Source organism: Pelmatolapia mariae, linkage group LG2 (assembly GCF_036321145.2).
Source record: "Pelmatolapia mariae isolate MD_Pm_ZW linkage group LG2, Pm_UMD_F_2, whole genome shotgun sequence".
Classification (NCBI taxonomy): Eukaryota; Metazoa; Chordata; class Actinopteri; order Cichliformes; family Cichlidae; genus Pelmatolapia; species Pelmatolapia mariae.
Genome location: NC_086228.1, coordinates 5,513,922 through 5,540,110, shown reverse-complemented (window position 1 = coordinate 5,540,110; position 26,189 = coordinate 5,513,922). Strand labels below are relative to the sequence as shown.

Below are 26,189 nucleotides of genomic sequence, written 5' to 3'. Positions count from 1 at the left end.
GGAACTGAATGCAGCGGAGTATGTCAAGTGAGAAAATGCATCACTTGGTGATGTCCATGACTTCAGTCAAAGGATTTTCAATCAAGGAGTGAAAACCTTTATAACCATTAAAATAAATCCTTATTTTTAATACTACATTAGTTGGTACAATTCATGAGCCTCTGAAAATGGGTGACTCTGTATAAAAATGCCACAAATTTTAAAACTATTCCTAGAAAACTTTTTGTTAAAGCCCTTGAATAAAAGCTAAAGCTCTGCACCTCTATCACATCTTGATTGTTTGACTTAAATTCCACTGCGCTGGAGTACAAAACTACAAAAATCATGTCTTTGTCCTACAAAAATATGAGCCTAACTGCATTCAATATGTTCAACGTTTATGCAGCAACAGCAGAAACTTTCCAGCTGGCCAGGAGCCACAAGCTCAAAAAAGTTTGAGAACTACCGACATGAGGCAAGCTGTGGCAATAAATAATAGAAACTCGTTCCACCTGCTGATTATAAATGATTACCACATTACACATGTTCGCATGTCGAGATTATTTTCTGATCCTGGAGAAAACATAAGCTTGTTATGTCGGGATGACAAAATAATTACCCAGCAATCACGAGCAAATCAACTCTAAAAATAGCTGCACTTATTGCCTCCAGACCTCCCACAGAGGTACGCTGTCATTTTTAATAAATATTAGAGTTTCTAACTTATTTGCTCACATATCCTCTAATGGGCAAAGAGGAAGGTTCCATCCTGTTGTGTTAGGAGGAGGATGCAGGGAACAAATGAATAACTCTTGCTGGTAAGGCTTGCCTTGCTTTGAGCTATTGCCTGTGAATCATCGTCATCATCGTGAGATAAAAAGAAACATCTTTTCATCTGCTTTTTAGTCTTTTCATTACGCCTGCTTGAGTAACACTCCTCTCAAATCCCCCAAAAAGGCCGGATCATATAATTATTTGTTTTCACATAGATTGTATCTTCACATTTCTACACTCTGTAATTCCTGCAGAGGATAATGCGCCATGGCCAAAATGTCCTAATTGCAAATAATGCAGCACAGTCATCGTCATTTAATATCAATTATACTGAGGTCTTATCTCAATTACTTGGGCTCCCCTTGTAACGAATAATGCTTTTTCTTTGTAGGTTTTGTTTGAAATGATGCATGATTAGGTTGGTTTACACAGAGAATCAGCATGTACTGTAAATGATCTATTAAATAGCTCCTTTGGTATTCCTCCAATTAACTGTTTTTCATCGCTTGTGACCAAATCAGCAGGTCATTCCCCCTCAAACCACAGCCCGTTCTACGCTTTGGGAGTGACAACGTGTTGCAAACCACCAATGAGATTTTAAACCAGGCTATGGTGTGATGTGAATTTGTGGAAATAGCCGGCTAGAAAAGTCTTCAGGTCATGGTTTAACATTGATCATCATGACTTCAGCCATTAGGGTCAAGTAACCAACATCCTGAACTTTGGACACAGAAGCAATATAGGGATCAGAGAATCGATGTGATGTCATCACAGTTTTTCCCCAGAGAGCTGCCCACTGAGGGGGGGGGGGGCAGATGTCATCTGACCCCTGGTGAAAAGGATGTGTCACTCGCTGATGACGAGGTCATACAGCATCATTGCTCGGTTTAAACGGGTGACTAACACACACCTTCACATGCATGATCCCAGTTGCACATTATTTATTTGCTAATGATGCTTGACCAGCTGCCCCATACTTGTTCTCACTGCTGGCTGTTATAAATGCCAATAAGAAATATGACTGCAAGAAATCAGGTTACACCGTGATGCTTCCTTTTAATGCAAAATAAAAAAATAATGGTAGAAAGTTAAACACAGAATGCAAAGTCTGCCCTGTGTTAAAAGGAACTCAGTACATTGCAATATCAATAGCGGAAGCCCCAGTCATTTGGAATGCAATTAAAAACTCAATTTTCAAGGCGCTTTGGTGAGGGTGATGAATGGGCCAGTAATCCCTTAATTGTTCTCTCTTGAGCAGAATCACAGGGGTGATAGATGTTTCAATAGAGGAGTACAACTTAAAGTAAATAACACGAGTTTGTTGATGGCTGTCTGATATTGGATTATCCCCAAGTCGTCAAAGAGAGCCGAATATGTATTTTGCATATTTATATTTTCAGGTGAGCTAAATAGAAACACTGGAGTATGCATGTTTTTGCTTTCTTTTAGACTTGCTTTTTAGACGCTTTCAGGACCACGGACAGTTCTGTTGGCTCTGCGTACCCAGGGCGCTCTGGGTGTCCTACATGTATTTATCACACGTAGCCTTCAAAGTGTTGTTTTCTCGACAGTGGATCTATACAGTGATAGCGGAATTTCTTGCACACAAACTTTTTAGATATGCCACAAACGTGGAAACAGAAAAAAAACCCCGCAGGTTGAATCATATGGTGCAAATCCAGCGTCTTCATCGAGCCTTGAAATACAGCAACTACCACAGCTGGAAGCGGCCGGGCTGTACGGAATCATCGGCCACCTGAGATTGCAGTGTTTTTCTTTTTATTATTATTTTATTTTTTCTCCTTTAATTGATTCATCCCACAGTAGGCTAATATCGCAAGTGCTGCTCTTATAACTTGCCGTCGCTTGCTAATCTGACGGGCTGAGGCATTTTTTTTAATTTAACATCAGATCAAGTTTGACCAACATTGGCGGATCCAATCGGAGTCCAGATCAGCTCCTTCTTTCCCCTACCACCCCCACCCCTCCTCTCTCTCTCCCTCTCTCTCCTTCTTGCTCACTCGGTTCCCCCTCTCTTTCTTTAGTTGCAAAAAAAAATGCTCTGCAGCTGGGCAGCACCTCAATGAATGAATTGGTGCACTGTGAGCGACCATCATCTATCCGCTGGATTTTCTTTTGCGCCCGGCTTTCAATCCAGAACATATGAATTTTCTTAGGCAGAGCCTTTTAAGGAGTTGAACAGACAGGTCGGAGAAAATGGCACAGCGCGTGGTTTTCTTTCTACTGTGGCTCTTTGACCGCTCATTCGCTGGATTTCCCAATCAGATCAATATCGGTAAGTGTTTTGTTGATACACGGCTGCAGATTTTTGATTTTTGTTTTTAACGGACATTTGAACTGCAAGATTGCGTTTTAAAGAGGATACAGCGCGCGGAGCTCTGCGCAATGATAAGAGACCAACTTGATTTCTCATATGTTGCAGGCTGAAATCCACTGAATTTAAAAAATACATTAAAGCCACCACTGACTGTGTCACTGTCATCGTTAGGGTTTTTATTAAACATAAGATATACGTGACACTGGCGGTTCATCCGAAGAGTTACAGAGAAGCGCGCGGGTTAAAAAAAATAAACATAAAAAATTCGTATTCTTTTAAATAACAGCGGCGTGTTTTAAATCACTCCACGGAGTTCTCCCTCACTCCTTAAAATGCCGGTCAGAGCTGGCGGTCGTGTGTGAGTGCTTTGTCTGATCTCGGGTTTTCATCTCTTCCAGGGGGACTGTTCATGCGTTCCACGGTGCAGGAGCACAGCGCGTTCAGGTTCGCTGTCCAACTCTACAACACCAACCAGAACACCACGGAAAAGCCTTTCCACCTCAACTACAATGTCGACAACCTCGAGTCGTCCAACAGCTTCTCAGTTACCCATGCCTGTAAGTCTGCTTTTTTTTTCTTTTTCTTTTTTGAATGTGTTTCTGTGCACGAAAAGTGACCGCGATTATTCACGAGCTTATAGATGTTACAGCATCTGCAGGAGGAAACAAGACAAGTTCTTCTCACTTCACTGCGATTCTTAAAGTCACAGCAGGGAAATAAATTAGGACGTTTTCTCGCACAAATCTTTGTTCTAATAAAATCATATTTTTTTCTTTCAATATATCCTGAATTTTCTAGAAATTTCTCCAACATTTAAATGTGTCTTTAACATTTTTAACGACATCGGCTACAGTTAGGGAGCACGCAGTGTTAGTACATTTATGGCACTCCTGCATGAGTTTTACATGAGCTGGTATGAATCCCACATTGTAAAAGAAGTTCCCTTGGCAACATGCAGTAAACATGCTGCCAGTTGCACAAACCAGGGGCTCAGCCCTGGAGGAGTTCACATCTCGTAGTCCAATTTCATGGAGTTTATAGATTTTCAGCGTCTTTGTTATAGCAAGTAGTGTGAATGCCTTTAATTTCATCACACAAATGATGTTTTGTCTTATTATTTGGTTATCAGACTTCCCTTGTGCAACTGGTGTAACTTTGCTTAGTTGCTGATGTAGTAAATAACCTGTCTTTGTAATCCTTTTAACTGCAGTTTCTTGAAATAAGCAGAAACACAGATTCAACACGAACAAAACTGGAAGAAACAGGCTCCGGAGAGCCATTTTGTTATGTCATTTCAGAGGAGGAGTTCAGTTTAGGCTGAATGGCTGACTTTGTGGGCACACAGCTCTGTCTGGATGGTGAGGTTGTGTCCCTGTAACCCCTCTGTGGCACGCTCATAATGGCCCCTCTGACTCTCCCTGTGCCAGAGCGCCTCCGCCTGCTCCGTCCTCTGACTCCCCCCTGTGTTACAGTGCATCTCCCCCAGCATTGCAGAGTCAGCTCATTAGCACTCAGCCCTCATAGCACCTCACCGTGCTGTCATTGGGTGAAAGGGGAAAAAAATCCATAGCTCCCCAACCAACGCCAGCAAATGAGTTGGGCTCAGACCTGCAGAGGAGGTGGGTCTGAGCAGTGAGGGAGATGAAGCAGAGCATCCTATCACAGGCAGCAGAGCTGCAAGTGCCTTAACAAAGGCATCCATAAGAAACAATAAGCAAATGAGAGTGAATAAATAATAGATAGTGCCATGCAATTTCACGCGTGTTGAAGAGGAAGGGAAGCATAGGAGAGGAAGGCTTGATATCAGAATCTAATTAAATTTGGGGGCAGACAGAGTTTTAGCAAAAGGAAGGGGATCCTGTGGGAGACGTGACCCCATTTCCTGCTGCCGTGTCTCTGCGTCTCCATCAAGAGCACTGTCTCAACACTGCCTTAAACTTCAGATGAGAAAACTCTAAACCTTTCATGATGCAAAGAAAAAGATGGGCAATCATCAATGTCACAGTGTGGTGCTCTAAAATGCATGTTTGATAACTCGTTCTCTGGCAGAGTGCTTACCTGCTACATCATATTAAAAAAAATAAATAAGTTGCATGCTTAACACACAAAAAGTCTTCTTAATTGCAAAATCAATGCACGATCTGATGCCTTTGTCGAGCGAGTGCCCTGAGTCTCTTGTCAAGCTGAGCTCGCAAACCGCAGACAGCTCATGCTGAGCTCACAACAGTCCACAAGCACCTCCGATTGTCTCTACCGATGTACTGAACAAAATAGAGATGACGGTTATTAAATATCACTTATCTGCTGACTTCCAGGCCTAAGAGATTTTGCCTCTAGTGATTGTGGAGCTCTTGTGCTCCGGGTTTTACTTTTGTCAGCACTGCTGTTTGTTCTGCAAGCTGTCACAATTATTTAGTGGACATTCAGATTCTCCTTTGTCATCAATAGCCCCATGTGAATGACTCAGACCTTTGTCAGCAGCAGCACACATCTACTCTATGAACAGACGCGGTTTTACAAAAGTAGGGTTCAGGGAGTGTTTTGAAACAAGCTCCAGTGCTTTGATTAAGATGAGATCTGGCTTCTTTTTGTTTTTCTCTGCAGTTTCACATTTGATATTGCTTTAGTGAGCGTTCCCTCTTTGGTCTGGGACAGCCAGTGCCAAAGCTCTCCACTCTGACTCATCATAAAGATCACGCCCCCTCATTTGCTGCGCATCCTTTAACACATAATGCAATACTGGGAGAGCAACTAGAAGGCGTGCACAAATTCAAATTAAACTTCAGTTTAACTGCTGAGCCTTTCAGAAACCAAGCACAGAAATCCACGAAGGCCTGGTCTTGTTTCGGAACCATTTCTTTCAAGCTGGTTTGAAGCTGTTAGCACGTGCTGTTAATTGAATTAGTGGCCATCAGAAAAGAAAAAAAAAAACAATGCGTGGCTTCAGTAATCCTCGAGGCTTTGCTTTGTACTTCAGTGACTCGGTGTGTGCTTTTGTGGCAAGACTGTTGTTGCTTTGAAGTGACATCAGAAATTGCGAAATGTGTAATTACCAGCAGAGGGTTCCATAATAGCCATGGAAGCTAGGAGTCAGGAATACCCACAAAGAAGGCAGGAGTAGTTCAAAGCAAAGGGTACCAGTTTGAAGAAAGCACAGCAGACAGCATTAATGCTCCTGATGGTCACGGCTAGCCAACTTAATGGCACCACTATCCTTTTCTCTGCTGTTTACCCTTCTTCTTCTTCCTTTACCTGAGGCGGAGGGGAAAAAAAACATCAAGCCCTCTCTGCCTCTCCTTGCCACGCTACTTATTAGATTACTCGCCTTGATTCCTGTTAAAGGCAAATTTTGCACTGCTTGGCTTTTGAATCTCATCTCGCTATTCCTCATTCCTCATTCTGTCATTAAGCTAATGGTGTGTGTCCCCTCTGCCAGCCTTTTTTACATGGTCCTACCCTTCTTTTATTGAATCCTGCAGCTCCTTAAACCTTGTAGCAGATGCTTTTCTGGCGCCACCGTTCACCCACCTTCTCCCGCCATTGTCAGCCACAGATAAAACCGTTTCACTCCGAGAGCGTGGAAAAGAACACAGGATAAAACTGGACATTTTGACTGCATTTGTCTTTTTTTCTAGTTACAAGAATAGGAAGAAGGACAAGAGAGTACCTGCAAGGTGCACGGTGTCACTGTAAAGAGAAAGAAGGCGAGAGGAAAGGGATAGTTTGAGATTTCAGGAAAAGCACGTTTGCTATAAATATCTAACAAATATCTTCAACACAGCTCTGCATGTTGGACACTGTGTATGTGTTGCACTCTGACTCGGTGTTAGATTGGATGTAATGCAAGACGATCTCTGGCGATCGTACGTGGGAATACTGTAAGCATCGGAACGTGCGCGAAGCCTATTAAGGCACATTTAATTTAATGGCCGCGAGGAAAAACTCCAGCAGATGCTTGTACTTACACCGAGGTGGGGATATAAGCATCACTGATGAGCACCATCATGAGTACTCCAGAAAGCAATGCCTAATATTTGTCTAGACACTTCCTTCGAAAAATCATCTTTACTGACCTTTACGCCCACTACATCTGCACATGTTGCTGAGAAACACCAACGGTCTCTTTACACCAGCGGCCTGCTCTGTGACTGAGCACATGTGGCAAATGACATATGTTGCGGAGCACACACTGAAAGAGCCCTTACTAAATCTTTGCATATACTTTAGCTTTTGGGGGTTTGTTGTGGAGGTGGTGTTGGTGGTGTGAATGGACGGTAAACAAAGCGACAGGGAGACGTGTTTTTTTGCAGTGCTTGGTCTGAGAGAGACAGGGTATGGCCGAGAGAAGCTCCTCAGGTGATTGTAGAGGTGCCACGGTTCTTGTTCTCGCAGGCTGTAACTCAGTTTGAAAGGTGTGACGAGGGAAACATGGCAGCTGAAAGAGGGAGAGGGAAGCTGAGGGGGGGAGGAGGGATAGAGACAAAAGACTGCAGTGAGAAAAAGCAAGAGGAAAAAAGAATATAAGTAAGGATGTTTTTTAAGGTTGCTAAGTGTGTTTGTGTGTGCGTGAGTGTATAACCAAGGCAGAGAGAGGGAGAGCTCTTTAGGCTATGGAGGGGGGAGGTTGTACCAGGACATGCCATCATAGTCCAGCTGTGTTGAAAGCACAGATGGGGGTTTGTTTATGGATGTACGAGCCATGTGCTTATACACGTTTGTGTATGCATATATGTAGAGAGACATGCAAACACCCTTAAACACTACAAGTCTGGTCTGGACCTTTTGTGCCGAATGCCTCTTGACACACTTCATCATTCATCAAAAATAAAGGTCAGGGTAAAAGTATGGTGGGCTTGCTCCATGATTTTGGTGCAAAAATAAGAGAATTTGAGAAAATACATAGTTTTATTATATATGCAGACTACGACCTTTTGCAAAAATAAAAATAATCCCCCAAATTAAGCTAAAACATGTATTTCATAAGCACAGTGACTGTGCAAAATCCTCTGAGGCTAACATAAGCCACGCTACAGTGATGTGAATTTGAGGCCAGCAGGCCGGGGGTGTCTCAGAGGCCTGTTTGGACGGCTTGATATGGGCCTAAGTCAAATGAGTGCTACAGAAATGGCCACGGATGAGGTTACATGCTTGGAGAGCTGCAAAGCCTCTGGGAGGGGAGCAGGATGTCAGCAGAAGAGGGTGACTGACAGCCCTGTTTTCAAATAACACACTTAAAATGTAAATTTAAACAAAAAAAAGCAGAGTTTAAAGATAGACGACAAGTTATCGAGTTAGGGATGCTCTGATCTGATAGTTATGTCAGCTATTTGTGTGAGACTGACTCAAACAACTGGACAACTGGAACATTGATGGCTGCAGTGTTCAGTTCAGTTCTGTGCTGTCCTGTGTGCACTGCCTCTTGAGTCAGCAGTGCACTGGGACACTCTCATAATTTAGCTACGAACTCGCGATCTCGTTTCAATTGTGAACAGGGGTCAAGTGAGTGGATGAAAACAGAAAAACACCACTCATATCGCCATTAATATAACAATCTCTCGTCAACTCGATTAGCAAAATACATTTGGCAACTAAGATGAAGTGATAGAGAAACCTGAAATTTGTTGTCTTGATGCCACTTTGAATCCCATATGGGGCTTAAATGATTTACCAATCCTGCGCTCCTTTATTGAAGATGATATCAATGCTGCCCTCTGATGAACAAGAGGAGCTGGCTGACCAATCCTTGTTGATGGCAACTGTGTCCAGTTAAGTCACAATTTGTAACATTTTTAATGTGTTATTATCATTATTGTCTCTTAGGAGCTACTTTGGAATCATAAGTAATTGTTAACACAAGTGCTACAGTAATAACTGCTAGTTTAGCAGCACACTGCATCTCATGCTTAATGTTACTGCTGATACAATTCTAATGAGTTATCCTGAATTTCTTGCCGTTTTCTTGAAATACTCCTGGCATGATTTCAGCCACTGCTACTGTTTGCCACAGTCATATGAGGCTTCCTGGTAAAGCCAACACAAAAAAAAGGGCTGGAAAAATTCCAAAGGCCAAATCTCCGAAGGGAACATTATTTTGACCTAATTTGCTGGTCATTAGATGCCCTTCGCTGTATTTTATTAAGTCGGGCGCATAGCTGAAACAGTAATGAGATTCAAAATACAAAAACACAGAACACACTCCAAGGCAGTTTCAACACAATGAATTTTTAATCAGAATTTCAAAAGATCTTCTTAAACCCAACCTGAGGAGAAGTGCTGCTGTCGGGGTGTTATTTGTCTTGGAATCAATGTAGCTGGCAGATGTTGTTTGTTAAAACAACAGATTTCCTCCCTTGCCACCGCGGTGGCTTCAAATCTCCATTTATCTTTCACAAACGCCGGGCATTTGGCCACTTTCAGCAGCTGTGAAGTACGAAAACTATAAGGAAGTGTAAGGAAAGAGTTTTTTGATTTTGAAATCAGCAAATCCCATGATTGCATTTTGTTGCTGCTTTTAAAGATTTCACCAGCTTCTGACAGTCATCAGTCTTTATGGGGTTTTTTTTTTTTTTCAAAGTACTCAGACCATCTGGCGAATGTTGGTGTCTTTGAATTGTCTATTGATTTCCTTTATGTATCTGCTCAGTTTTCTTGGGCAAATATCATAAATTGTAAGTGATAAGGGGGAAATGGTTATAGATGAAATGTCATGGCACACTGAAGATATCATTGTCAGCAGATGGCATTTGCTAAGATAGTCAAACAGAATGATTAGAATTTCCATTGTTTTAATGTGATATATTGTGAGTGATTCAGTGATTGTGGGCTTTGAAAAAACCAGCAAGACAGGCCCATCTATGCTTCACACATCAGTTCACCACAACTCAAATAATGGTGTAGTTTCTGAACTATAAGTCAACAACGACAGGCCAAGTCTGCGTTCCTTTATTGAAGATGATATCAATGCTGCCCTCTGATGAACCAGAGGAGCTGGCTGACCACATAAAAGACGGCAATAAACACTGCAGGAACCACACAGGAGGAGACACGCAAAATCTTAGTGGTCCATTAAACAAATTCGCTGCGGTGAAGGAAACACTGTTTCCAATGAGGAATGGCGTCTAAATGCTGTGCATTTTAAGACAAAACCAACAGGGAGAAAGCTACAGTTTTTTTTTTGTTGTTGCTTATGTTGTCGTTTTTTTCTCTTTCTTTCTTTTTTTTTTTTTTTACAAACGGCTCATCTCATGTGCATCGGGGATGTGTGTGCCAGCAGTCTAGCTCCGTGTGACGGCTGTTTTCCATTTTGTTAGCTCAGTGAGCAAAACTTCTCGAGGAGAGTGGGCAATGTTGTTTGTGGCAGAGATTATATTTCATTTCAAAATGTCATTTACCTGCATGGAGCAGATGTGAAAAGCCAAGGGAGGAGTGGATTAAAGAAAAGAAAAGGATGCGCATTTTCAAACCTTGTCACTTGTAAAGATCTGTAACATTGTAGTCAGCATTTTTCTTTTTCTTTTTTTACTTTTATTCTCCCTCTCTGTCTTTCTCATTTCTATCTCCACGTCTTAATATATATTTAATCTCTTCCACAAAGCCCATTACAGTTATGTTCCTGCAGCTATTGCAGTCACACTCAGCTAGCTATTGGCTATTCACTAGACTCCCTGACAATACCCATAATCACTGGATCAGTAATCCCCCTGCTTGAGCTGGAATAGCACATCCGCATCGTGCTTCATCGGAAGTTTCTGCATTGGTTTGGCTTCACCGAGTCTTAACCTCCTAAGATCCGAACTCTTCCACAGCATGCATTTTTAATTTCTCTTTAATATTTGGGCATATTGGGGCCCGATAAATGTAAAAACAAAGAATTACCAGAATTTTTTTTTACTTTATTTTTGTTTTTAAAAATCAGAGCCACATATGAGGATATTCGTTTAAAAATTTGATAGAACAGTAGCAGTATAATGTCCTCGTAAATGGATATCAGACCCTTGAAGAGCAAAATTGAGTATTTTGGTCTAAATAACCCAAAATGTGATGTCCACATATGTGGACGGCAGGTCCTAGGAGGTTAAAGGAAAGAAAGAGAAATCTCTGGTCTTCTTCAGAAGGAGCTGCGGACTGCATTGTCCTAACCAAGGTCAGACAGCGTTTGACTAAAATCCTTTTATGATCTTTCAAGGAACCTCGAGAACCTCGTTCATTGGCACCGTTGGTGCTGTCTAAACATACCAAACCACTTGGATTAAACCATCAGCTGTTTATTGTTATGACATTCCTCTGCATATGTGTTGGACTCAGTTTTATTTGTGTGTGTGTGTGTGCTAAAGACAATCTAAAATGAGGAGGACGTCACTGTTGTGTTGTGTTGAATTCAAAACACCAACAGGGAGTGTCACGATGTACTCTCCCAATGAGTAAATATTGGATCACAGTGCGATGGGGCTTCCAGCTCTCCGTCTGCCGACTGAGCAGATTGATCCGCACGTTTCTGGCCTGTTTCAAAAGAGGCAGTCGCTAGCAGAGCCCTGCCAAAGCGGCATGTCTGTGCAGAAACAAGGGCTCCATCATAACTGATTGCTTGTGACAGTTCACAGTCGCTGGGCCACTGAAGCATCATAACCTTGTGAAACTAGTGGATGAGCACTCATACAGGCTGAAGGAGAGGAGGAGGAGGAGGAGGAAATAAAATTATTAGCATATTCCTTGCAGTGGTAGAAAAAAAGAGAAAAAATGCGAGTAACACTCGCTGTGCCGTGAATGTGGTTAATATTAAACACATCTTACACAGTCAAAGACATAATGCAGACCAACACCTTTGCAGATTTACAGCCAATTACAGCAACAGTTGCAGAACAAAACCCCTAGCAGTGTCAGAGAGAGAGGGAGGGAGGGTCAGCTGGTGTGATGGAAGTGCTAATGACAATGAAACAAGAAGATCTTCTGGCAGGAGATGAGGAACAAAATCTGCATGGCTGTGATTGCTTTAGTTGGAGCGAATGCTGCCACCATTACAAAAAAAAGCACCAATTTATTTCAGAGTGTTTAAATCTACACAAGCGCTGTGAGGAGAAGAATGAATAACAAAACAAGCGTGGGTAAGATTTTTTGAATCTGTCGTGGGTAACTATAAAGCAAAGATTGGTGCTGATGAAGGTGGCTGTCCATCATTTTCTCCATCTTGTGTTGGGAAGACGCACATCAGGCAAAAATGTTTAAATGCAGCACAGCGGTGTGGTTGTGCTTTACATATTTCCTACTGGTATTCTCCCATCCTTAGAGCTCACTATCCCCATGAGTGAGAATTAAGTGAACATGATGTGCTCTTTCAACCATGACCCTCCTCTCTTTCTCTCTCCAACGGTTAATTCGGAGAGTGCTGTTGTGTGGCTCTTGCCATTTCACACATGGATACGTAAAACCTGTGGGCGGTAGCTCCCAGGCCGCTGTCCATGTTAGTGTGTCCATGCATAACTGTGCTGTGAAATATTGAAGTGTTCTATCATTCTACCATCAACTATTCGGTAGCCGTCAGTGCCACTCCTTAATTTTTATTTTTCAACCCCACCCCCTCCCTCCATTAAAAAAAAAAAAAAAATCTCGGTGGTGTGGCTTTATGTGGCACAGTGTGGCCTGCAGATCAGGGAAGCAAACTTCATCTGGACCCATGACAGAGCTAATCCATCGCAGCTGCAGAATGAAAAGGCCGTTTGGAGTGAATCTATTCCAGAGGCCTGAATGGAAAGCTTCTCACAGAAGCCGGTGCCCTTTGCAGCCCTGACAGTGTTAGAATGTGATGAAAAAGTACATGAACGAGTTCAGTGGATTAGCCATGTTTGTAAAAGAAGGGAACAGTGGACGAGAGAGGCACAGTAGATGGAAAGATGAAGTGACCAGCAACGGTGTTAGCACACGCTGGGTTGTGCACATGCAAGTGGTGTGAACTGGATTCTCAATCACTGACACAGAAGCCCCCACTTGTACGCTGGAGTTGAGTGTTTGGAATATGCTGTCAGCTGATATGTGAGATTTTATACATCTCTGCGGATGAGCCGCACCCACTTTCTAGCAGAACTGCCATGGCGGCGATTTGAAGAGGAACCAAAAGTAGGACTTTTGAAATTAACTTTGTGTAAAGGAATGTACAATATGTTTAAAGGGTGGATGCGGAATAGCACCTTTCTATTTCTGCTGGAAATGGAGAGTAAGACTGAATAACATGTATTTCTCCAGTGTGTCAAGGGCGCACATTTCTCATCAGGCTCGCTTTTGCTTTCTTCTCAGGACTTTGTTCATTCTATTTTCCTTCTGCCCATTGTAGTGCTGCTAGTGCTGCTACTGTACATGCACCATCGCTAAGCTGTAAGGGGATAGACTTTGGGTCTTTTATGCGTAAAGAAGCTTAAGTTTGGAAATTGCTCTCATGTGGCCAAAGTTTGTGAAAAGTCAGTGAACATTTCACTCCCAATTTCTGCGGTTTGTCTCTGAGTAAAGCTTTTTAGCCCTAGGACAACATGTAACTGAATGAAATATTTAGGATTAATGAAGCTTCTTGTTGCACGAGGGGTTAACTATATCCTGCAATGGGGACTCAAAGTCTGAATTTAATAAAATGTTATTATGAAATTTAGGCCAGAAAATTGTGATATCAATCATTGAGTATTTAAACGAATGATAAAGAGTTTTTAGTTGTAGTTTCAAGCCACCTGTGACATTAGTTATACTTACAGTAGTTTTGTGAATGCTGGTATCTTGGAGCTCAGCTGCATTACTAAAAGTTGGTCCACTGGGCCACTCAGTCAAACTCCCGAAAGAGAAAGCAGAGATGAGCAATATGCAAAAACGGCTATCAAGGCTGTCCTTTGTTTGCAAAGCTGCTATTGTAAAAAAGTAAATGGGTTCTCAGCACCACAGTAAAAAGGTGCAACCAGCTTTTTGTAGGTATGACCGAAAAGTGATCTGAGAAAAAAGCCTGACTTGAATTTGACTGAATTTGACTTGTATCCCTTCAAGGTAATCTCCTCAGGCAGCACTGCAGCGCTTTCACTCTGTCCTCTGATTATCTTTCTTTAACTGCTTCCATTTGATTGGATGATGGACTCCAAACATGCATTGATAGCAAGCATCATTTCTGCTTCAAACTGACCCAAACTTAATGCTGAGGATCATCACTGCTTGTCAGAGTTAGGGCTTTAGGTCTAACGCAGAGTGCTGTTTGGCTGTTTTTTTTACATCTATGCAGGGAATTCATTCACCAGCTTCAGACTGTTCATTTGGGGTATTACTGAACCATCCTAAGATGTCTGTGTGAGTAAAATCCAGCACAAACTGTGGCTCGTGCCATCCTGAGCGCTCTCACAGCAGATGATTTTTTGGCCCACCGGTTTGAGCCCCAAAACAACTAAAACCTTTATGCAGGCATGTGTTTATAATTGCGTTGCATCACAACGCGATCGATCGACTGCTGTAGTTTTATTTTGCTTGATATATGATTTCAACCGCTCAGATGTTGTCATTGGGTGACATGTCTGGACAGCTGGAAAGAAGAAATTCTCACTTTGGGGTATTTTTAATTAAATACAGGGGTTAGGACATTAGCAAACCACTGAATGTTTATGTATTTACCATTTCTGCAACATCCTTCTATTATTATTATAATTATTATAATTTTATTAACAAAACAGGACCGCAGTTGATATTGACATATCCAGGACATGGACAGGATACATATAAGAACAACACAAACTGGAAAGCAATCTACCATCCACCATGTTCCAACAATCATTGGAATAAGGGGATAGTAGAGATATAAGAAGACGTGTAGTGTGTATAATGTGGAAAGAACTGCTGTATAACTATATTCAGCCAGTGATCAAATAAAAGAAGGGACAAAATAAGCTAATAGTAACAGTAATAACAACAATCTTTTTACATTCTTGCTTGATATACGATTTCAAATGCTCGGCTGCTCGAGGCTGCGTTTGTTGTAATATTTGTTTTAATGATGTCCCAGATGTTTTCACTGGGTGACAGGCATGGATACCTGTTGTCATCCAATTTGAGAAGAAGTCAAAATGACTCATTTGTGGTATTTTCAGTTAAATAAAAGATTTAAGAGATTAGCAAACCATTGAATGTTTATTTATTTTCTGGAAGTTGGCCTGTTTACGGGGTTTGTACACAGCCCTATATAAGCCTTATCCATTTATCTATGTCTCAAAAAATATAGCGGCTAGTATTTTGCTTTCTCCAGTCTCTTAGCCTCAAAAAATGAATCTATTACAGAGTGTCTTTGTCGGGATAAAAAGAGATATTTTAATACCTGTGGCTTATTATGACTTGATTACATTGTAGCATGGCGACTATATCAGGCAATATATCAGACTGCTATTAAGTCTTTTAATTGGTATGTGTGCCCAGCACATCCAGACAATGACGAGTCCACTGAGAATAAAAAATAGGAGGTCTATTCATCAAATGAGAAAAGAGAACCTTCTTGCCCGCTATACGAAGTGGATCTCAAGTGAAGCCACTTACCAAAAATCTTTATTTGTATTTGTGGGGAAATTGGTTTTTAGAAAAGTGTGCATGCCGAGGCCCCAGAATATAAGGGGATTACAACTTATTCCCTTACGTAGCTCTCCGTTTTCCATTTCAGCCTCTCCCCTACTTCCCCCTAGCATTATCATTCAGGGACGGAGCACCATCTCAGGAAGGGCACTAATAAGATGAAAAGTGGCGTTGGACTCTACATACTTAACTATGCCGGCACCAAGGCTGAAAAGGAGAGGGAAGTCTTTAAGTGATGCCTTCAAGGTTAAACAACTGGTCCCATCTCCTGTCCTCATTGACTTATTCTATTATTCTTCACTGAAAGACAAAAGGCTCGGAGAGAATGGGCTCGGAGAGGTGCTGTTTTAAAATTCTCTGTACTCTGTAATCAAGCTTCACAATGGAAATCCTTCATGGCTCGACTTGGATTGTTCCGCCGTCATAGGATATGGATTGCAATATGAAATTTGATTAGTGTCACCAGGGGCAAAAGCTTAGTTTACACGCACGGTAAGCAGACCTCGTGAGATTGGCAGATAGTCATCCCGTCTCAGTTTCCCTAGGCGGCACACTCTTGGCTTTGCAGGTGCATATAACTCTGACTGTACACGAAAAACAGGCATCCAAAATCCCCCTAAAGGACAGAAACAACCAGTCAGAAACATTAAAATCAGACGGTGTTCACTGTAACAGCAGCATGAGACTTTCAAGACTTCTTGCTGTTCCGTCTTGCAGATGAGGAAAAGAGAAAATGACAAACACACACTGGTTTGTGAGGCACAGATGGAACTGAGGTATACGTGAGGTCAGAGGGGGGAAAGGGAGCATTTTGACACTGATGGAAAACTATGTGTGCCTGCCAGATATCCACGAAGTTTGCTCTTTTTTTCTTTTGTTTTTTTAACAATCCATCCAAATGAGAGCAGGAACAGGAGAGGTTTGCAGCTGCCAGGTATTTTTCCCGCTGTGGTGAATAGAATTCAAAACAAGTCAGTTGGGTGCAGCACTCTATACCTGAAATATCACCACAAATCTTTACTCAGGCAAGCCCAGCTCTCCTGTAGTCAAGTCAAATAATTTAGAGGCATCTTCTTATCCCATTCCTTTAATCTCTTTGATGGAGCTAAGAGGTTTTTTCTTATGTCTTATTTTCTTAAAGGCAGTCCTTAGGTGAGCTGTTTCCTGCAATTCAGCAGAGCCAATCTGCCCATTTTATCAGAGACTGCTCTCCCACAAAGAATGACCCTATAGGTCGATTGTGTGAGAAGCTTATTACAACCAGTAGTGTTAAAATTAAGCAAATTCTAGCAGCCGCTAGTCTGGAAATATACACTTTCCAGCCTGTTTACTGTTGTGGACGGGTTTATTTCACCATGTAGCTACTTAAGTTTCTAAAAGGATCCCACATGTAAATCAAACCCCAGCGTTCTTGTTGAAAGTCAAGTACTGGCACACCTTTGGCGGCTCTCCATCCCTGTAGTGCGGTCCACACCCGTCTTCTTCCACGATCATCCACCATTCTCTTCCTCCATATTCATTTGCGAGGAAGGGCATGCTTTAGTCCCGCAGTGCTGATTGGGAGGATTAGTGGTATGTGAGGGACTTTGTCACCAGCTTTCTGGGAAATCCAATTACAGAATATCATAAGCCTTACATGTTTCACACTTGGCTGAATCCTCCTTAAAAATGCACACCGGCAGCCTCAAAAGGGTCACCGTTTAGCAGCTGTCCTCGCTCTGTACAGCGGTGACATCCTTCTGAAGGTGAAAGGAATGATCATCTTTGAAAGGATAAGACAGGTCCAGTAGCACTCCTCTTGCCTCTGCATTGCAGCAAATGGTAGACTACACAAGCCTGACAGAGAGGGGATTGTTATTTGTTCAATGTAATGGGCCAGTATCTCAGAGCATGGCTGTCAAGGTGAAGCGAGGGCCAAGGGTTTAGTTCTGTTATCTGCTTCCACAGATAGTCCTTAATTGCATGTGTCAAGGAAATGACATGCAGTGGACAGGGCCAGGCAAAGTGAGATTTCTGCATGTATCGCTTGAGTGCTATCAAACTGATTTTCCCAGAGATGCTCAGCAAATTGTCCAATCTTCCAGCTCCGCCACTACAATGCTATCTGAACTTTAGAAATGTCCAGTGCATTAAACATAAGAACAGCACTCTCATGCAACCTCCTGCTCCCATACTCTGCATCACAATGAGCAGATGGCATCGCCACAATAATAAAGACATCACTGCATGTGCAGGCCAGGTCCTCTGTGTGCGCAGTGTATGTCTGTTTGACCCGCACGGTGCTTCTCAGCCCAGTGTGTTGTTCTGTGTTCAAAGAAAAGCATGACGATAGGACCTTGAGGGTGAAAATATCTGTCAGAAGAAGATGGAGTTGAGAGTCATTGAGTCCCTTGAGGTTTGTTCACCAGCCATGCTCACAAGTACAGGACTATATCACCAAGATGGCAGGTGGAGAGGAGAGGGAGCTGATGGGTGAAAGGCTGCAGAGAAAAACGAGAAAATATAGCAATAGTTAATGAACCTTAGTGATGCTACGTGCGTGGACTCCGGATCTAACCTGAGTGACTCAGGTCCTCTGGTCAGTTTCACAGCTCACTGTTTCATTCTGAGTCGCAGCAGTTGAAGCTTTGATGTGTCAGGCGTTATTAACGATGGCACAAAGGCTTCGGATGCAGACCATAAACGGGACCTGAGCTCGACACAGAAATGACGTTGGCTCAGTTCTTATTAAAACATTATTTGACAGGGAGAAAACCCGATACCTGCTTTATCTGTGCCCAAATGATAAGCACCACTTTGAGTAAATAAGAATTAATCATTCATATTTTAAATGTATGAGTGATTTTTTTTTAGTGCTGGGTGTTGCAGTAATACCATATTAACATAATCTTGTTTCATATAGTCGTCACAGACTATATGACTTTTTAATATTAGTACTAGTACATTATTATTTTTTAGTATTAGTTTTCCTATTTAAAAATGCTTGAAATCAAAGCCATTTTACTTTTATTTAATTAGATAAATTAGCCAATATTTGAAACAGTCATGTAAATGAGCTGAGATACATTTCCTTACATTTTAATCCTGTGTCTTCGATAACATCACCGAACAGCTGGCTGTGTCTCGTTTGGACGTACTGTTTTTTAGGTCAGATATCAGCCTTCTGTGAGAATGCCGTAACACAATACGAATGTTCTTTGCTAAGAAGTTGCACAGCCAAGATTGCAGGCAGCCAGTCAGACCTCACTTTGATAGATATAAATGCTTATTTGAACATTAAGGTTACTGGACAGTTGCCTTTTTGTGTGTGACTGTTATTAATGTGTCATGTGTCAATAGGGAATCCACAGGGTTTTTACAGTTTACAATGGTGCACACTTTATAGATACAATAAAACTCACACAGGCATTTTCTGTCAGTAATTTGCCTTACGACGTGCTTCGGTACAGCTTAACGTGACGCAAGTGTGATATATGAATCTTTAAATGCCATTTACAGAACAGTGCATGAACACACAGATTCAGATTAGGTTTGATAGTCAGTTTGTGACAGTGGCTTAAACACTGTGTATAGTTATGCAGGAGACACAATACAAGAATGTGACGGGGAGCATCAGTTGGACAGTTTAATATGATTGCTTGAGAACAACATTTTATTGTAATGTGAGCTCAATCGCAGTTCATTTCAATTCAATTTACAAAGCACAAGCACTTTGTCATGGTGGGAAGGAAAAACCCACTTTTAACAGGAAGGAACGTCTAGTGGAACCAGGCTCAGAGAGGAGCTGCAGTCTGCTGTTGTGTCGCAAGAAAAAAAGAAAGAAAGCTCAGGGAGACAGGACTAAAATTATTGTCAGTAGTACTCCTTGTCACTCTCAAATGAATTTATCATAATGCATCTTTGGCTGAACAACATTCGTTCAGATGAAGCCGTGGGATATGGTGATGATAGTGTTCAAAACAGTTTTCAAAACAATAATGGCAGCCTGTAGCATAAATGGCACTGTGAGATCAGTTACGTTGAGAGCATTTTCTTAACTGAGAGCAGTGCGATAAACATCTCTGAAGTTCTTTTAGCGACAGGTATTTTTCCCAGTTATACCGACTAGCATGTTCACAGGTGGTAGACACCAAAAATCATTACTAGCAATGAACCAAATGTCATGAAAAAAGAACAAAACATACAAACTAGAGTTGTACCCAGAGAGGCCAGTACTGGGACCTTATACTCATTTATTCAGACATAATAAAGAGCACCATGATGTAACACATGCTTACAATATGAAACAGCTAGTGTGCTTTTCAAAAGCCCTCTGTTGCACCACATGAGAGAAACTGTTCATTGGTGGTTTTGGAGTTATTTGTTCAAGTTTATTATATATATTTATGATACTATAAATATGTATATTTACATTATTTATTATGTTTTTTACCAAGGTGAAGGAAAATAGGAAAGACATTCTTTCCATACCAATTTTCATGTATGTGTGTGTGTGTGTGTGTGCGTGTGTGCGTGTGTGTGTGTTTGCTTGTCTTCAAGACAGATCTCTAGGTGGGTGGGCTCAAGGGTAAGGGTGAAAAAGTATCCGTAGGCTGGGATCTTTATCCCTGTATCATCCATCATGCACTCCACCAGACTAACACTCACATACATGCTTCAGGACACATGTATAGCCGCTTCCTTGCGCTTGTATTCTTTTTTTCAGCCTACACAGCAGAGGAGGTATATTTAGCAGAGGGGATTCCCAGCGTTCCTCTTTACATTCAGCGTATCCTTGAGAATTAGTAAGCATGCTGACTTAATGTCAGCATACTTTTATAAGGCCTCGAAGTCCTTTTTTTCCCCTCCCCTGCACATTGCATATACATTTAAAAAATACGCAAATTACTACCACAGTTTTGTGCAAAAGGATCATACCTTTATGCGTAGAATCACTTCTCAGCAGCCAGAAACTCCGTCGGTACTTTTACCGAAGTTATAAAGGCACGGTATCACTGAGGTAAACTGATTGATTCTGTATTCTCTGGTGTTTTCTGTGTTATTATCATGTTGTTGTTTTTTTACTGTTTTCCTGTAGTCGTATTGCCATTTTCTTTAGCTTATGTGTTTTCACAGCACTCAGCTCTCTTCCACACAACAGAGTTTTGTTAAACAGCAGCATGATTGTTTGACATCATTACGAGTCACATATCAGTAATGTAAAAAATATAGCCCTGTTCGAATACCCACTACAGATGTATTGAAGCGTGTGAGTGTTTATACCTCATACTTTTTTTTCAGTGTGTGCACTGGTGTCATTTAGCCCAGCAGATCATGTGAAGTATAAATAGATTGGAGACGTTGATTCAGCAGGACTAGTAACAGCTTCCTTTCAACGTTTCGCAGCACCACTGCAGTTGAGTAGTTCTTGAATCCGGCTCTACCATTTGTGTTAACGGTTTGAGGCACTTCACATCTCTATATGACAAGACTTGATGCAATTCCCCAGGGCACTTACAAGCTATCTCCCTGTGACAGCATCCCTTTTTCAGAGCAGGACTGACTGGTCCTGATGTAGGCAGGCGACAGTGGGGGGTGCGAGTGGGGGGCGAGGGGGGGGGGGGGGGGGGGGACCAGAGGCAGAAGGAGACCCAGACACAGGCAGGAAATGGAGGACAACTGGCTGAGAGAAGAAAGAACAGAGCCAAAGAGAGAAAGTGAGAATGTGGAAAAATGGAAAACAGCTAAAACGATACAATCACCAATGACATTTACCGTTAGCTGCACCCTCCCGCACCGCACACCGTCCCAAGGCAGTGCAAGACCCTGGCTTGTGGGCCACAAAAGAGAAAAAAGGTTGTTTTTTTTTCCTTTTTTCGTTTTTATGAATTAGCCGTGCGTGCCTACAGGACACCACATATCCCTCTGAACGAGCATTCCAGGCCAGGCATCTCAAGTGATGCATCAGAAATGTAACATCCCTGTAGCACTAGCGACTGTCCTGATTATGGAAGGGAATGAGGGCGGCACACTGTGTGTGTTTGACCAGTGAACTGGAGATGGGATGCATGGTTCCCTGCAGCAGGAAGGGGGAGTGGGTGGGTGATGGGGTGGGGGGTGGAGGCACAGTTAGCTGCAGAGGAAGAAAAAAATGAAAAAAGAGGGGCAAATGAGATTGGAGAATGAAGAAAAGAGAGGGAGCAGATGAGAGGGAGTTATCTATGTTGTCTTGTTTACCACACAGTCCTCATACAAGCTCCTATAATGACTCTACATGCACACAGCTGTCTGAGGACTCTTGAGTAAATTAGTATTATTGAAACTCAAGGTGACACAGAACCACTGAATCTTATTATCTGATGTGTTATTTCTTCAGAGTTGGAGACAGGCCGCTTATTTCCAAGTGGAGCAAAACATTTCTATCACGTTTATTTAATTACAGAGACATAAAGCTGAGGGCAGGACATTTCTCCACAGTAGCCCTGTCCCCTGACTGTACCATGGTTTTTTTTCTTCCTTTCCCCAACACCAATCTTCGGTCCACTGATGGACTGGGGGCAATATTATGGGGAGGGAACAATTCGAGTGTGGAAAGAGGGAGGCGCTCAGGTGGAAAGAGATCCTGCCATGCTTGAAGAAGATGTGTGCTTTGGGGGATGACCAGATGGCTGGGGCGAAAGAAAAAAAAAAAAACAGGCAACAAAAGAAGAGGTCAAATAAGGTGGCGAGCACGGAGGAGATGAGAGCGGAGTTAGACAGTGAAGGACGTGGAGAGAAGTGCCGTATGGAGAGGTGTATGACACTACTCGGATTTGAGTTTGTCTCTTCAGAATCACACACAAGGGGCATCTTGATACTAGAAGGTTAAGAAATACTGATGCAACAAGTTCTTTGTGTTGAGACAGCAAGAGATTCCCACAAGTTTGTCCAAATGAATTTCCGTTTCACTGCAAAGAACCAGCCTCAGCTTGATTGGTGTTTCTACTGATGATCATCTCTGGCTGCTGTAAATAAAAATCCCAGTGTGCTGTATGTGCTCTGCTCAGCTGCTCCACTGTCTTGTTATTCACCCTTAAAATATTAGTATTATTAAAAAATGCATTCTAATTAAATTAAATTAAATTTATTAAAATTATTGGCAAAGTAGCAATGTAGGAAATTGGTTCCGCTTTCAACAACGAAATGTAAAACGAAAAGAAAGTTACAATATCGCACAAAAGCAGGTGCCTTGATTTAAGAAAAAAAACACTTACTCATCCCTTTTGTGAGTTCCCTGCTGTTGATGATAAGAGCAAACACGACTTTGTTTTTTCATCCGAGTTAAAAAGCAAGTTGCTCGTTGCTATTTTCTCACAGCAGATTGTAAAAATTGGGGAAAAAAGGGATAATTTTTTGATGAGATGATGTTTCTTTTCCAGAATCATCCAAAATCAACAGCAACTCTGTCGTAGTTTAGCTTTAAGGGGTTGCAGCTCATCTTCAGGCTATGCTACACGAACAATTCAATTTTATTTACACAGTGCCAAAACACAACAACAGTCACCTCAAGGCGCTTTATTGTAAGATAAAGACCCCACAATAGTAGAGAGAAAATGCCCAACAATGACCCCTATGAGGATCCACTTGGTAAAAGTAGGAAGGAAAAACTGTAGCGAGCAGCTGGTGGTGATGGGATGGAGAGAGGACACACTGTGGACACCTCTAAGCCTTAAGGTGCCATCTTTAGTTGGCCCGTACTGTTTAAGAATGGCAACACAAGTATGATCTGGACAATACAGCCATCGCATCCAATCACATAACCTATTTCACATGAAGACGCCTGGTGCATTCCTGGATAAGTTGGAAGTCAGAATTTTCAAGTTCCTAGTCTGAATTTGAATCTGGAACCCCCCCCCCCCCCCCCCCCAACTTGAATTCCCTACTCGGAAAGTCTGAGCATTCCCTGAAACCTTGATTTAACAAACCAAGATTGCTGCAGTGAACGTAAACAGTAGTAAAACTGTAAAACCTTTCATCTGTACTGCCACTGTTGTGTATTTGTAGCTCACTAAATAAACCATAAGTCGAGCACTGAGCAGGATCTATCCATGAATGTGCTGCAGCTGTGTTTTTTTTAACAAGTATTATTGTGTACTGTTAGTAATAAATAGAATGGCTCCACCATGCTAAAGGCCAAAACAAATCCTGTTCCGACATCCGACTTCTGAGGTATCTGGAACGCAGCATGACTCTGGAGGTGGACAGTACGGAGAGACTGAGGAAAAGAGTTTGGAGCTCTTGAAGCAGAAGAGTTCACTGTGAATTATATCTAAGGGGTGGAGTTTGAGGATGCTGGCAGATCTGTTGCAGTATGCGTAACTGATGCATGTCACCCCCACAAAAAGCAGTATATCAGTTTTTGGCAGAACCTACCCTCATGGGATCAACGCAACACAGAGCTTTGCACTTCTGTGAGGGGACGAACCGTGGAAGAAGATGAGAGCAAAAAAGAGCAGTGTGAGCAGAGCGAGAAAAGATTGCATGGACATACATGTTATTGAAACTTAGGCTTGCTCAAGCTCAACCTAATAAGAAGAGGACAGCTGAGCAGAGAGAAAGAGGCTGCCAGATCTGGTCCCGTAGGATAGGTTCTGTGTCAGTACTGGGCCAAATTAAGAGGGAGTGCAGAGAAAAGTGGGCCTCGACGAGAGCTGGAACTCCTACTGGCTCCCATTCATTGTGGGAGATTGCACCACTTACCCAGCAGCACTTACCCACAATACTGCTGTCCATCTGTTGATTCACTTATCAAGAAGCTGCGTTGCGGCTGTGTGCGTATATGCTTGCGCCTCTGCATCCGTGCGCGTGCCTGCCTGTGGTGTGTGTGAGACTGAGACTGCTTATACCTTGAACGAGGTGTCTGTGCCAGGACAGATAGAGGAGGGAACAGAATTAAAGAGGATGAGGAAAATCCCAGCAGATCTCTTATTCACGCAGCAATTGTGCTAAAGAGTCAAATACATAAGCGCTGTTGTGTTGTCCTCTGAGCATCAGAAAGGTTTGTGCATGCTGTAGCACGGGTCTTTACAAAGTCAGATGAGTCTTTGCGGGCACAAGAAAAGGAAAACAAGTTATTTTGTGTTTGTGATTGCATCTTCTCCTTGATTAAGATGGACACACAAAATGCCAACTGTCACTTTGGTGATGGATTTCTGTTTTTTGTTTTTTCAGTTTAAAGAATACTACCAGAGATTATTTAAAGAAGTGAGCAAGAGCCAAAGCGATATCTGATGTTTCCCCATCATATGACTTATATTTTTTGTCCATTAGCCAATCAAAAATACATTTTTAACATAGCCATTACATAAGATTGGCTAGAGCTTTCCTCCCCGTCCTTTTCCTCCCTGTCATCCTCTGGAATATTCAAAGTGTTTACGGATGTTAAGAATGCTTGATTACCCAGCGGGAACACTTGAGAGTCAATCAGAATAAGTGAACAGTCATTCATGATAGGGTAGGAAAGCAAAACACACCTGTAGCTCTAAATATTAGTTTACACATTAATGGCTTCTGAGTGAATGGAAGTTGCCCCTGCCTAACAATTTACGCCATCCCGCCAGAGTGCGCGGTGAATACACAAATAAATCAAAACTTCTCTCAAGAAATGTTGCTGATCAAAAATGCTACTGGTGCTACTGAGATGTTCATTCCCTGAAGTGGTTATTATATAGTTTGCTAGAGTGAAAATGATTGTGTAACTGTTTATTTTCTTTTTTTTTCACCTTTGGTCTCCTTAGATAGCAGTCTTATAAAACAGGGTCTTTTTTTGTGCAGCTAGTTAAAGTGGTTGTTTTTTCCCTCAGAAGCTGACCTTCTGGGTCAGTCTATTGAAATGTGATCTTCATTTGCATGTCTTAAAACTGTTTTGTCTTTTTGTTTTGACGCTGTTCACATTAGATATGTAACTGAAGCACTGTGACACTAAGAGACAAAAGTCCTGGGCCACATCACACCTACTGTACAGGAGCTGACTGGCCATTGAAACGCATACTACCAAGCTCTTGGTGTACGGTTTTTGTGCTGATGTTAATGCCAGAGGAGGTTTGGGACACTATGCACCTCAGCTCTGTAACATTATGTGGTCTGCTACTTTGTGGCTGAGATGTATCACTTGATACACCCCATCCATGGCTCGAATTCGGTGACCTCTTTAAAACGACCCATTCTTTCACAAATATTTGTAAAGACAAACTGCATGGCTTGGCGTTCACTTTATACACTGTGGAAATGGGCCTGAAAGCACCAAGAGGTGTGACCCAATACTTCTCATCATGTAGCGCACATTGGAGAATAGCAAACACTGTGTGGAGTTGTTGAAACACAAACGTGCGTAAGGTCACTGAAAATGAAACTAGATTCACTTGGCACTCGAGGCACAAAGAGTTGTCTTTTTCAGCTCTTCCGTGGGAGGCAACAGAAGCGACGACAGGCAGCAGCGGTGCTCACAGCTGCTGTGAATGCTGCAGTAAGTCGTTCACCGTGGAAGAGGGAGCAAAGCGATAACTGG

At 42.1% G+C, this 26,189-nt stretch overlaps 1 protein-coding gene across 6 annotated transcripts in view; it reads left to right on the top strand.

The window, feature by feature from the left end:
* Window positions 1–2,787: 2,787 nt before the first annotated feature.
* Window positions 2,788–26,189, top strand: part of gria3b (glutamate receptor, ionotropic, AMPA 3b) — an 87,624-nt gene continuing 64,222 nt past the window's right edge. For 3 of the 6 annotated variants that reach the window (XR_010095391.1, XR_010095392.2, XM_063491431.1), the window contains exons 1-2: window positions 2,788–3,049; window positions 3,490–3,648. Coding sequence is in view for 4 of the 6 variants with exons in the window: in XM_063491431.1 (XP_063347501.1) it covers window positions 2,971–3,049; window positions 3,490–3,648 (238 nt within the window). In the remaining 2 variants the exon portion in view is untranslated. The remainder of the gene's footprint in view (window positions 3,050–3,489; window positions 3,649–26,189) is intronic. The other 3 variants (XM_063491423.1, XM_063491411.1, XM_063491404.1) reach the window with 1 other exon arrangement.